General features: G+C 41.4%; 2 protein-coding genes across 3 annotated transcripts in view; one reads left to right on the top strand and one right to left on the bottom strand.

Moving 5' to 3' along the window:
* The window catches only part of prf1.5 (perforin 1.5), a 71,151-nt gene that overhangs the window by 48,207 nt on the left and 9,232 nt on the right, over positions 1 to 13,712 (bottom strand). The window lies entirely within an intron of this gene.
* Positions 730 to 13,631, top strand: me2 (malic enzyme 2, NAD(+)-dependent, mitochondrial). 2 transcript variants are annotated; one of them, XM_072387774.1, is made up of 15 exons: positions 730 to 894; positions 3,557 to 3,713; positions 6,384 to 6,517; positions 6,606 to 6,755; positions 6,979 to 7,054; positions 7,440 to 7,601; positions 7,714 to 7,927; positions 8,193 to 8,290; positions 8,524 to 8,637; positions 8,724 to 8,835; positions 9,119 to 9,261; positions 9,356 to 9,458; positions 9,683 to 9,753; positions 10,323 to 10,421; positions 11,036 to 13,631. In XM_072387774.1, exons 2-15 carry the CDS (start codon positions 3,600 to 3,602, stop codon positions 11,195 to 11,197), a joined length of 1,752 nt encoding a protein of 583 aa, XP_072243875.1. In that variant the 5' UTR covers positions 730 to 894; positions 3,557 to 3,599; the 3' UTR covers positions 11,198 to 13,631. The 2 variants fall into 2 exon arrangements, with proteins under 2 accessions (XP_072243875.1, XP_072243876.1); XM_072387775.1 differs by having other exon boundaries at positions 730 to 985.

Below are 13,712 nucleotides of genomic sequence, written 5' to 3'. Positions count from 1 at the left end.
ACATCAAGATTATCTATCTATCTATCTATCTATCTATCTATCTATCTATCTATCTATCTATCTATCTATCTATCTATCTATCTATCTATCTATCTATCTATCTATCTATCTATCTATGCATGACTGGCGCCCCCCATTCATAACAATTCAATAATAAGGTCACAGTAATCAGATTACTCAAAATAATGTAGTTGGATTGCTGTAAGATTACAGATTACTTACTTTAAATCTCAAAATTAAGCAGGTATCCCTGGCCTGGTGCTACCGTGCTTGCTGACCCCGCCAATGACCACCCTTCCTGGGTCTGGTGCTGCAGGAGATTTTTCATTGTTAAACGGAGGTTTTCATTTTCAAACTTTCTTTAAAATGTAAAAGAACCTCAAAAGTCTTTGTATAAAGAGTTACATTTTTAGGATAAATATTAAAATTGTAAACTACTTTGATTTATATCTCAAAATTGTCACTTCCTTCCTCAAATTATGACACGGCATCTCAAAATTCTGAGAGTTTATCTCTAAATTTTGAGTATCTCAAAAGTCGTTCCCATCACAGCTGTGAGATAGGTTTTCATTAAAAAAAAAACAGTAAGCTTTAGGTTCTTTTACCGTAATAAGGGGCAAAGGCCTCCTCCCCAATGTTCTCGTGAGTATCGCAGTCTTTACGGTAACAAAGAAGGACATCCTAGCATGTGATTGGATGAGCTGCCAATTTCGTCTCCAGCGCCGCTTCCTCTCGTCTCATCGCTGTCACTGCGCCGGCTGAGCCTGTTGCAGCTATTAGGGGACAGACGAAGGAGTCAGACTTTAGCAATAACACAGCGGACCTTTGAAGAAATATGCTTGATAGTCAGTAATCTGTCCAACCGGAAGGAACACCGAAATTATCACAGCGCAGGTAACCCAAGTCGCTGTCCTTTAAAGATTAGAAAGTCTGCGGGGAAGAATAACGGGAGAACTTCCCGTTTCTGAGACAAAACGATCGAGCGGTGAGTCTGAATGAATGACGGCACAGTATGAAGCTAAGCGTTAAGACAAGTGTCGGAGTGTTGTGTCATCTTACGAACACTGAGCTTTACTGTCGCTGACATGTAAGCTACAACGACTGAATAGCGACAACGTCAGGCTAGCCAAGTCGTTAGCTTGTTGTACTTGTTAGCTGGTTTTGTCTGTAATTTTGCACGAGATTGTCAATTTGATTAGCCCGCTACCCGCAGCCAATTTAACATTTAATATTTTTCTTCTTTTTTTTTGTTTTAACATTTTCTGAGTCTTTGCTGGGAATCATATTGTTGTGTGTTTATTTATCAATGACTCTATTTCCACCCATTTCATTATAATATCAAAGGCAGATTGTGGAAGTAGTGCGGGGTATAGGATCTCCTTCCTGGTTTTATTAGTAACACGTTATCGCTCAATGAGAGCAATAAAAAAGGTGTGTGAACACAGGTTTTACAGTCCCTACTTTGTATGATGTCACATATGCTTGACGCCCATAGATGGTTGTTACATTGAATTATTAAACGTACTACTACAAAACAAACAAAATGCTTTAGTGTCCAGTGGAAGGAGAGAAAAAAAACACACTTAGCTGTGTAGAAACACAAAGGATGCACATAAAGGTATGCATGGGGGGGGGTGTGACCTACTGGTATTTTGAATAAACAAAGGTGCATATTGTACCGGTACACATGACTGCCTTTATGTTGGCTGGTTATTTCCAGGAGGAGGCTTTATTACTATGTTGTGACTGTTTGTTTGCTTATCTTTTCCCTCCACATCTGAAAATCTACATGATTTCATAGCCTGGGAAGTTTGTTTTGCGTGTCCTCTTTGTCTCACCTATTTAGACCCACCAGTAGCCCACATCATAAGATGTATAACTGGGATTTAGTGATATATTCTGCATTAGATGGGATGTTATCCAAATGTGCTCTATTTGCACGCACACAATGTGGAAGTGTGCAAATCCCGCTGATGTTCCAACATGTGCAACAATAACCCTTTTTTTTATTTTTTTTTTTGTCCGGCAGGAAACAAATAGCATCAAACTACCAATTTACAGATCAGTGCAGAATGCTTGATTGTTTTCCTTGAGCCGATACACTGTAATGTTGGAGGAACGGAAGCTTAAAAGCATTCACTATTGACACGGAATCTAAAACAGAATCTCATCAAGTATTCAACCTTTAACGTGATGTGCTCGAGAAATAATATTGACAATTGCGGTTGTTTGCAAGGGGCTTTTTCCAGGCTAGTTTGAATTTATAAGCTGGTTTATTTTCCTTAGAAACCCAACCACCGAAGTGTGATTAAACACCGAGAATGTCATCTTTATAGGAAACAGTTCCAGGCACTATTTGGTGCTGCCACTGAGATTTCTGCTGCGCCAACATGCATCGAGGAATGGAGGAATAAAGGTGATGGCACAGATGAGAGCTGTCACGTTCAGAGGCCTGACTTTGTTCTCCTTTTTTGGTTGGCTGGAAGGCTGCACGTACTGTCTGCTATTATACTTGCAGTTTTGATTGTCGAACTATTGTCAAGTGGCAAAGATTCCATCAGCGTCTCATAAACTGGCCTCTCTCTGCACACAACACAACGTTATGCAATCTGGCTGCGAATTCCAGGTCACATGCATGATATAGCTCTCACTGTGATGATACTATTCCAGGCCACCAGCGGCAGCTGAGTGGACAGTAGACTCTCAAGCACTGATGCTGGTTTGTGGTGTAATTTTAGGAAAAGCTGTGGAAACGCAAGCATCAGGTGCTGGTCTCTGTTTTTTTACACATGAGCTTGTTGTATCTCCTTTGCTCTCAAAATGTTAGAAATCAGTTACTCCTTCATTTTAGTCGTTGAGGAGGTTTCTGTTTGCTGTTAGGGGAAGTCTTGCTTCCAGCATGCGATTCACGCTATCCTCCTTTTTTTCCCCCACATCTGTTTTTTTTTGTTGGCCAGTGCTGCTGTGATTCATCTTTCCCTCGGTCTTCCGTTGGGGGTCGATGCGATAGGGATTTTTGAAAATCTTTCAAAGCCTTGAAACTCGGATCTCTCGCTAAATTGCTTTTGACCAGACCCAGATTAACAACTGCCACTGCTGTCGCCATTTGTAATCCCCGAGTGAAGGGCTGTCCGTGCGCGCCACAAACATTTGACAGTGTTTGTGTCAGCAGAATGATAATCTCCTTTACTGACAGCTTAATGTCATATTAAGGTGTGATAAGGGTCTGAAATAGAATCAAAAGTTGTTGGAGCTGCGCATATTAGGCCTCGACTGTCCGAAGCAGGAACAGTTTTACTACACGCTGACATCAAACAAGCCAGGATAAAGTCAAAGTGGGCTTTGCACATGCTGGTTGTCTTTATTTGGATACAGTTTAAGCTTAATAACAAGCGAAGCCCTTAAGAGGTGAGGTGTTATTTCCATGGCAATATTAATGACTGCGGCCTACGTAAATACTCTTATCAGGAGACTTGCTCAAAACATTCATCATTGTAGCAGATATTCGGCCATATACAGCTGGTTATTTGGTTAACTTTTGTCTTCTCCACCACAGAAACTTTCCACCAGTGGACACTCCAGACCAGTGACAGTCGACCATGTTGTCCAGGCTGAAAACAACCTGGTCCCTGAGGCCCTGCGTCTCTGTTTGCAGATGGGCACACACCAAAGACAAGGGCAAGCCCCTCATGCTCAACCCTCGCACCAACAAGGTGGGCATACTGCTGACTTTGTCTCTACATGTGTTGGCATTTTAAAAATAAACGCTGAGATAACAGCTCTGTGGACATCCTGGGGTATTTCAGCCTGTGGGGTCCAAATTCAAGCCGAATATGTCACGCTATGGAGTTGACAAATAGAAAGAAAATGAAGCAGTCTTAGGAACACTGAGTTGTGCTTTGGGTTTCCACGTACATGGAGCCTTACACAGCAGTGGTATCATTTTTGCAGCTCAGTGAGGACCTCAAAAAATCAAACTCTTTGCTGATTTAACTACATTACATGGAAAGCCTGCGTATCACATGGTTCGATGTTTCATATGTGACATTTTCTCATTATGCTGTGAAGCGTTTAGCTTGTGGGGGGTTCACCACCTCCACTGACGTTAAGTTGCTTGACATTTGTAACTTGAAACTAGCTGCTTTAGGTGACGGGATCTCACTCTGTGAAGATTCTGCACGTTCAGCCCAGAGTAGACATTATGTATATGCGTATATAATTAGACTTTAGCCAGCCTAAATGCCAACTGGTCCCAGAGTCCGGTCGTAGTAAGGTGTGACGTCACCCATTGGATTGAAATGGATCTGTTCTGAACCTTGTAATCAAGCAACCTACTGAGATCGCTTCACTGCAAGCCAATAAACTATGGCTGCCTTAAGAAGAATCTAAAATGGGTTCCTAGAACTGGATATGTAACCAAATCTATGTAAACAAGTTTGAGCCGTAGAGCTGCTTGCCATTCTTCTAATGCTTTCCTCCTCCAATAATAACCAGTCGTACTACCAGCAATCATGCTGGAACTTTACCAACCAAACCAGAAGGAATCTATTCTTCCCTTCCTGGCATGGCGGACGGTTGTCCTTTTTGTTCACAGACAGAAACCATTCATCATCTGTTTGTTCAGTGTGCACGTCTAGACGGCCTCTTTGTTTTCTTAAAATCATTGCTTCAAGGATTCAGAATGAATCTCTCCTTTAGTCGGTTTGTTTGTGGTCCACGGTATTCTGCAAAGAATAAATATGTTCATACGCTTATTAACTTCCTTTCAGGAGAGGCTAAATTAGCGATTTGGATAACCAGTAAAAATCGTATGAAGGGGATGAGTTCAGCTTACGTGCTTCTGTTATGGCGGCTATTTGAGTTTTATAAACTCGTAAAAAAGATGGAGGTCTTTTTGAGTATATGGGCTCCACAGAATGTGTTGTGTTCAGCGTATGAGGATTCTGGCTTAATTTAACCCTAACGAGTTGGGAACAGGCCAACTTTAAACTGCACAGGGCAGAAAAGTCTTCCCACGAGAGAAATCTTAAACAGCTGCTCAGTTCTGCAGGGAGGTTACTAAAACTGATTGAAATGGAGTGAAAGACTTCATAAATGTGTGCAAATATCATAGATATGTTTGGTTATGTTTTTTATTTCAAGAGAGAAGGCGGCTCAAAATCACTCGGATAATCTAAAACGCACTTGAACTGCACAAAGTCTGACGGAAAGAGCTGCATAATGAGAAGCGAAAGACTATATTATTCACCAGAGAAGAAGAGCATCAGGCTGTGTCGTCATGACTCCCCTGTGTTGTCATCGGGATTTATTTAGTAAGTGTGTAGGTTTTTGTAGATGCGGACTGACAAATCAGTTGATGTATGGACCAGTGTGCTTAAGGGGGGAATACACAATCAGTTTGAATACAGCAAAAAAGCTTTTAAAGGTCTTCAGCATCATATACCGGTACTTTTTTTTTTTTTTACATATTCTTTCATCACTCGAAGCTTTCTCGTTGAAATGCTAATCAGAATCTGACCAAAGTGAAATGTAAACACTCCGTTCCATGAGAAGAAAAAAAACTAGATGTCAAATGTTTGTGGCACTGTCGCATTATGGTAAGAGGAACCGAGTAGCAGCACTGGGAGAAGTAAAATGCTTCATCAGCATGACTCAGCATGTTTTTGCAGGGAGCCCCCCCCCCCCCCCCCCCCCCCCCCCCCGGCATTCATCACTCTCACAAAAATACTCAGGCCCTTCCCCACCCCCCGATGCCTTTCATGTGTTCCAACCGTATTTCATTCAGAAATGGCTGATAACTCATACCTATCAGGAACATGCAACCCCCCCCCCCCCCCCCCTTCCCTCTCTGTAATGGGGTGTTCCTGCACTCGGTGGTCCTCATTGGTTCCTTTTGGGCTACTCCCTGTTCTCACCCGCTTTTATTCTCCTGCACAATTGCTCTCATCTGGTTTCCCTCATGCCACACGGCAGTCTTTTTCTGCTGTAAGGAGTCAACAGGTCAACTGTGTCGGACATGGCGCCCCCTGGTGGCAAAACAACATCACTGTCCATGACAAGTTTCTGTAGCGGTCCCCGTTCTTAAGCAGGGATTAAAGTATTCATTGATTTTTATTTTTTTTATTTTATTCTTATTTTTTTTTTTTTGTATTTACAATTGAGTCCAGCAACAAAATTTAAAAACAGTTCAGACAAACGGATGGCTCTGTTTTTATTTAAAAGTCCCAGCTGTTATGGAGATGAGGCGGCACACGGCTGTCGTTCCTCAGCTAAACTACTTTTTCTGTAGCGATAACCTCTTAGCACGTGGTTGATATCAACATTCTTGTTATCCTGCTATTCATTTCTGTCTTTTTTTTCTGTTTGCATGCGCTTCTTCACAGGGAATGGCCTTTACCCTGCAGGAGCGGCAGATTTTGGGAATACACGGTCTCTTGCCTCCCAAAGTGGAGACTCAGGATAATCAGGCGATGCGCTTTCAGAAAAATCTCAAGAAGATGACCGATCCTCTGCAGAAGTGAGAACCTAGCTCTGCAAAAGATTGGCAACATTTATCTGTTAAGTTGTCTCCTCTCCTCCATTATTTTCCCTCCCTTTCTGTGCAGGTACATCTACCTGATGGGCATCCAGGAAAGGAATGAAAGGCTTTTTTATAGGGTGTTGATGGAAGACATAGAGGAATTGATGCCAATTGTCTATACTCCCACTGTCGGCCTGGCCTGCACGCACTATGGACACATATTCCGAAGACCCAAGTAAGCATTCAGCTTCCGGCTGCAGACATGCAGTGCGAATTGCACTCCTAAGGTTTAATGTTCAAGTCAAGAAAGAAAAAAATGAACTGGATGCTCTGTATAATCATAATTAATGTATATTTAATATAATATTACTTTGGAGAAGTATTTTCTTGTCCCATTGGTTGCACAGACAATTACTGATAAAGCACCTAATCTATGGTTGTTTTTTTTTCCTCCTCAGAGGCTTGTTCATCTCCATTCTGGACAGAGGACATATCCGCTCCATCCTGGACAACTGGCCGGAGACTAATGTTGCAGTGAGTTATTGAGCATTTTTATTACAGTGATGGGTTTTTTTAAATGTATTTTTATAGCTAAAACCTATAAAACGATTTAAGACACTCTTAGTGCCAGTTGATCTTATATAAATCCACAGTAGAGGGATTTTTAGATATCAAACATGAATGCTGAAATGATCACTTATGGACACAATGGATATTTCACGATGAATAAATTGGAATCAGTTTTAAATATCACTGTAAATCTTCTTAACTGACACATTAAAGAAAACTTTTCTCTGCACTCAGCTGACAGTGGGGGATTTGTGTTGCTCGCAGATGTGTACTTTGAAATATTTGTGTGCAGTCTGCCAGCTCATGTGCTTTTGTTTTTTTCCCACCTTCTTTCTTTCTGTTTCCGTAGGCGGTTGTAGTAACTGATGGAGAGCGTATCTTAGGCTTAGGAGACCTGGGTGTTTATGGAATGGGCATACCTGTGGGGAAACTTTGCCTGTACACTGCCTGCGCCGGCATCAGACCTGAGAAATGTCTGCCTGTGGTGATTGATGTTGGCACAGACAATGAGGTGGGCGAGCTATGAATCGTACCCTGTTTACTCTGTAGGTGTACTGCTCTGTTAGTGCTCCGGTGAATGAAGGAGAAAAGGAAACTATTGTTTGTCCTCGTCCTCCTGTCAGACTCTCCTTAAGGATCCACTGTACATGGGCCTGTATCAGAAGCGAGATCGCTCTCAAGCTTATGATGATCTGATCGACGAGTTTATGGAAGCTGTTGTGGAGAAATACGGGCAGGACACGCTGATCCAGTTTGAGGACTTTGGGAACCACAATGCATTCCGCTTCCTCAGGAAGTACAGGGAGAAGTACTGCACCTTCAACGATGACATCCAAGGTTCACACACACCCCAACACTGGCACATTGGACATAGGAGTATTTTGGGTGTACAGTTTCATTGTGTTCTTGGATCCTTTCAGCTACCCCAGAGTCTGCTTGTCGATATGTATTTTCTGAATGAATCGACACTGAAAACACTGATTTCTAGCCTGTCCTCATTGGTTGAATGGTCACTTATAGTGAATTAAACTGAAATGAAAAGAAACAAATGGTCAGGAATGTTGACTCCATGCTTTACGGTTTTGCTCCTTGCACATTTCAGGCACTGCAGCTGTAGCTCTAGCCGGCCTGTTAGCAGCTCAGAGAGCCATCGGTAAACCCATCACTGAACACCGTGTGCTTTTCCTGGGAGCTGGAGAGGTGAGCTGACATTTATCCGTTGAAAAACTCAAATCAATTTCACCAGGTTTTGCTGTTTGCTCTTTGTTTTTTTCCTTTAGTCATGTATGTTCCATACTTTAGGATAAGATCAAGTAATGCCGTAATAATGTAGTACAACATGATCGAGCAAAAAAAGTGGTTACGTAATTGTCTTACTAAGATAAGATGATGTTTTATTTCATGGATACACTGTCTAAATGCTTTCTTCGAAGGCTGCCCTTGGCATAGCAAATCTAATTGTAATGGCCATGGTAGAGACGGGCCTGGACCAAGCTGAGGCCAGAGATAAGATCTGGATGTATGATGCCCATGGTTTACTTGTTAAGGTTAGTATATGTGACACGGGCTTACAGTGTGTGCACAGCCTCACCTGTAAATGAGTTGTAATGGCTTCTAATGTGTGTAACTTCAGGGTAGAACACAGAAGACGGACAGTAATCAGGAGGCATTTCTCCATGACAGTCCAGGGGATGTACAGAGCTTCCTAGATGCTGTCAACACCATCAAGCCCACAGCTATCATTGGTGATGAAGATTCTATTTATCATTCATTCATCCTTTTTAGCCCTGTTCACTTCAGGGAATGTGCAGCTCTGAGGAGTTAATCACCAACCAGAGAGGCTTTTTTTTTTGTTTTTTTTAGAATTTAACTTCACTCAGATCAAATAGGATCATCGGATTTATAGTCTTTTCATTATGTTTTTTAAAATCCTGTAAGTCACAAAAATGGTCTTAATCAAAGCTCATAGTTCTTCAATTTCAGACTTAGTTTAGGCATTAACAATAGATCTTTCTTCCCTTCTTTCAGGTGTGGCGGGCGCTGGACGTCTGTTTAGCCATGATGTCATCAAGGCCATGGCGGGCCTAAATGAACGACCAATCATCTTTGCGCTGAGTAACCCAACCAATAAGGCAGAGTGCACTGCGGAGGATGCTTACACACTAACTGATGTACTTCTGTCACTTCCGTCTCTCTTTATTTTCTTGACTAACTTTTAAATCGGCACTGGCTTAAGAGTAAATCCGCTGTTTCTGTGTCTCACAGGGCAGATGTCTTTTTGCCAGTGGTAGTCCTTTTGGTCCAGTTACCCTGAGTGATGGGCGGGTTTTTACTCCGGGACAAGGAAACAACGCTTACATCTTTCCTGGTGACAAGAAAAACACAATCGATTGTTATAAATCTCATTAATGAGTGAGACCGTACGAATTAAGTACACTTTCTCTACGGAAATTCCCGCAAATAAGTTCCCGGGAAAATAACGAGCTCAGTGTTTGTGCCGCTTTTTAAGAAAATCTCTGGATGGTGAGCAACATGCGGAAAAGAAATCTCTCGTGTTGTAAAACACAAGCTATGTTTTTGTTGTTGTTTCAGGTGTGGCTCTGGCTGTGGTCCTGAGTGGAGTGAGACACATCAGTGACACAGTTTTCTTGGAGGCTGCCAAGGTCTGAAGACCCCATTACCTTTTCTCCATCTCTTTTTTTTTTTGTTTTTTTTTCTAAACCTGCTGAAGTCCTCCTTTTCCTCTCTCCATCCATCCCTTTCTTGCTGACTCTCTCTTGTGTGCATATGCTCATCTAAACCCTCTTTAACCCTGTGATGTCTCCTGTTCCCTCTCTTTCCAGACTCTGGCATAACAGCTAACAGATGAAGCGCTTTTAAAAGGCCGATCCATCTGTGCTCTTCCGTCTGTTACTGGGCTGCTTTTGACTCCTTACCACTAATCAGAGCAATTAATGATTAGACGGTGCTTTCGTGTTCAATACTGAAACACTGTCATTTGCTCAGTGGTTTGATCAGTTTTGTCTCCTGTCGAAGGGAATACTTTCTTCTTTCTCTTGTGTGTTATTCTTCTCCTTCAAAATAGCATAAAAGTTATGACAGCACATGAGAATAGATGGCAAACAAAAGTATGTTACAGGCAAATGCCCACAGTGGATTGTAGGTGCTGCATTTTTGTCGGGCTGTAGAAATAAATCTTTAGCCTGAAAGTATTTTCATACTTTTTTTCCAGACCCTTGCTGATCAGCTGACGGATAAAGAGCTCGAAGAGGGCAGACTCTATCCTCCTCTCTCCAACATCAGAGAGGTCTCTGTCCAGATGGCTATCAAGGTGAGTCTTCTGAAATACTTACTGATAATATCACAACGTAGACCCAGTGTTTTAGCTAATAATACATCAGTAAAGATTAGCTTATATCAGACATTTCTTGCTTGAATTTAGTTGGGTTTCTCCTCATCTTATTTTTTTTTAAATCCGTCACTTAGGTTGACGAACAGCCATAAAATTATGCTAATTTCCTTTAAGCGACGTCTCAAGCGCTGGTGCCTGGATGGATTTGGTCATAGCTCTCCTGTTATCCCTCTGTGTAGCACTTACAGTGTATATTGGAAGTCATCTGTCCCTTTCAAGGGTTCCACAGTTTTGCTGTGTTTTAGGCTCACCTGAATATGAATCCAGTATTGTTATTGCATCTCCAGGTCCACTAGTGGAAGCAGGATGTATCGGAACTAAACTGCAGGTGTCATAACGAAGCGGTCGAATGCTTTTTTTTGTCTGTGTTTTGTATGCGTTTTGTCTAATTTTTGAGCACTGTGTGCAGACTTGTAATGAATAGATAAATTGAATCCACTCAAAGAGGAGACTGAAACATAAACTTTATGTTGGTTTAAAGAGTTTGAGAACTTTGTGGCACAGTATGCCAATCCTTCTCTTCTTCACCGCAGGTGATGGAGTACGTCTATGCTAAAGGCATGGCATTCCGTTACCCTGAGCCCATGGACAAGAACGGCTTCATACGTGCTACTGTGTGGAACACCAGCTACGACTCCTTCCTGCCAGACACCTACGACTGGCCCGGTGTCAGCTTTAGCCCCAAGACTAACTAGAAACGGAACAGAGCCTAGCTGTGCCCCGATCTTAAAATGGCTCTTTTTTTCTTTGTTGTTTCCACCTTAATTTGAAGATCTCTGTATCCTTAGTGCAAATGTGCCTAGAAATCTGGTCGACAGTGCCGCCTTTACAGTTCTGTGTCACTGCATTTGCACTAAAGCACTCCCGTTTAGAATTGTGAAAATTACAGTGGAAAATGACAAAGCGAGGGAACCATCTGTGTGAGAATATCCACATCTCTCATGTCTCTCTTCTAGTTCACAGTTCACGGTCTTCCATATCATCTATGTAAACCTGCACAGAGATGGGGGGCCCCCTAGTGGTGGCAAAGGCAGTGTGAAAATCTGGTTTTAGGTAGTAAGTGGTAAGATTACGTTTTGCATTTCTGCTTTGAAAAGATCATATCCTACAGCAAGGAAAGGGCCGTGTGGTTGAGTTCCTTCAAACAGTCTGAACACAAAGTAAATTAGATGGTGCTGAATTGTATATCAGCTCGATTTAGACGGTTGTGCCACGACTTCAGGGTTAAATGCACACATATTACAAGATAGACATGACTCTTATTACTATGTTTTTACATACATTTTATTCTAGTCTATTCATATATAACCCAAGCATAAGTTGGCTTTGTGAGCAAGTTTAATATATTTTACAGTATTTTACCTTTTTAAACTTTTGTATATGGACCTCACCAGATATTACTGACATAATGACTAATTCGATGCCTTCGCTGTTGTGTACAGTCCTGATGCACATCTGCTTTTAGTTGGCACAAGTCAACTAGACCCATTTGAACTACATTCACCTACTTAGAAACCGCCCATCTTCATGCTCATCTTTTCACATGGCATATAGGCTTTTACACTGACTTTATTCACATCATGGTTGTCGTCTGGTGCCTTCACTGTTCTGACCGCCGTAGGACTTCCGGGTAAGCGGGGACTAAAGGACATTTGGCCTTTTTGTGCAAACTAGGAGAGAGACGGAGAGAACAATTGAACTCTTTGGGCAAATGGAAATGAATATTTAAAGACAGACCCCCTAACTGAAGCTGATGAGATTTGATGAAAGGAAATTAAATCCAATATTTAATTTATTCCTAAAAGCATTCGGTGTTACCTACAGCCAGGTAACACTTGAATGTGCACTCCAGTGTTGTATTTGTCACCTGCTCCCGTCACCTTGTATTTATTTCTGTAAATTCATTTCAATTTGAATAAGCACTTCTTTATTTAATGATATAATGGTGACTCAATCCCTAATGATGAACCCTTATCATTTGAGAAGAAAAAAGGACTTTAACCTTAAAAATTGATGGAACGTATGTGCAGTATTGGATAAACATTGTTTTTTCTCAACCGTTCACGCACTTTTGGTAACGGACACTCCCCTAATTACTTCTGATGTTTTGTTGAATACGTCTGCATGTTGTCTCGGCAGTGATTTGGTGTCAGTACTCGGAACAAGCTGCACAGCGAGATGACAAACTAAGCTTCTGTTGACTGATGTGATTTACCCTTGAGGTTTGAACAAAGTCAGATTATATTTTTTTTAAGAAGCAAAGCTCTATTAATAGACGGAAATTTTAGCTTCAGGCTGCTACTAGGCCAGCTGGGGAAGGCCACAAACCTCTTGAAATAAACATTATGACCTTTTTTAATATGCTTTTGTCCTTACTATCAACTGGGGGTAAAAAAAAATAGGCTTCCTGCTCAGCTTTCTGCATTTCATGTAAAATGCAAGAATCGAGAGGGTCTAATTTTATTATAGCTTCATACTCACACTCCTAAGGCAAGAAGAGCTGATGACTTATTGACCTATTTTATTTGTGTACACTCTTGTTAAGTGCACTGGCTGTAGTGTGCATTGGTCTTTGAATATTGAGTATAAACATCAAAGTGCCTGAAAAATGTTCAGTGTTTATTATCACTCGCAGTCCTCTGTATAGACCTCTCAACACGCTCCAGGCACCACTCGACGGCTCGGTGACTATAAAGGTCGCATTGTGTTCTGTTCAGAGTGGTCTAACTGTCTTATTCACCGTGCAGCTTCCCTGTGCACCTTTTACTTTGTGGACATTTTTCGAAGTGTTGTCAAAAGGAAAGTTTTCTCCTCATGAAATGTTGTTTTTCAGTGGTTAGATTTAAGAGGAACTGTTGCTAGGTAAATGAAAACGTGCTATTTCTGTCTGTCCAGAATGTGTTGATAGTGATATCCCCAGTCTTTATTGTCTTTTGTTCTGGTCATTGTTTGATTGTTTGTTGTTGTTTTTTTTTTCCTTTTGATTAATCATCATTAATCGATCATAAAATGCCGTGCCCCTCCACTCTGTTTCAGAACTTTTATTTTTGGTACATATTTGTATGCAGAGAACAGTATATTTGTGCTGCTTTAATAGACATGCTGCACAATAAAAACTATTTTACATGGGCTTACTTGTCTGATGGGTTTTCTTTGTGCTCTAACTTATTCAATAACATCTAATCTTAAAAAAAAAAGAAGCTATTATTT

The sequence above is a fragment of the Leuresthes tenuis genome, unplaced genomic scaffold (assembly GCF_036924035.1).
Source record: "Leuresthes tenuis unplaced genomic scaffold, fLeuTen1.0.hap1 SCAF_6, whole genome shotgun sequence".
NCBI classification, from domain to species: domain Eukaryota; kingdom Metazoa; phylum Chordata; class Actinopteri; order Atheriniformes; family Atherinopsidae; genus Leuresthes; species Leuresthes tenuis.
This window is presented reverse-complemented; position numbering and strand designations above follow the sequence as displayed.

What these genes read in the sequence shown, in the direction of transcription:
- me2 (XM_072387774.1), top strand. Translation starts at nt 3,600, where the DNA reads ATGTTGTCCAGGCTGAAAACAACCTGGTCCCTGAGGCCCTGCGTCTCT. An exon ending in CACATATTCCGAAGACCCAA is followed by an intron (nt 6,756 to 6,978) that starts GTAAGCATTCAG and finishes TTTCCTCCTCAG; the next exon opens with AGGCTTGTTCATCTCCATTC. An exon ending in CAACGCTTACATCTTTCCTG is followed by an intron (nt 9,459 to 9,682) that starts GTGACAAGAAAA and finishes TTGTTGTTTCAG; the next exon opens with GTGTGGCTCTGGCTGTGGTC.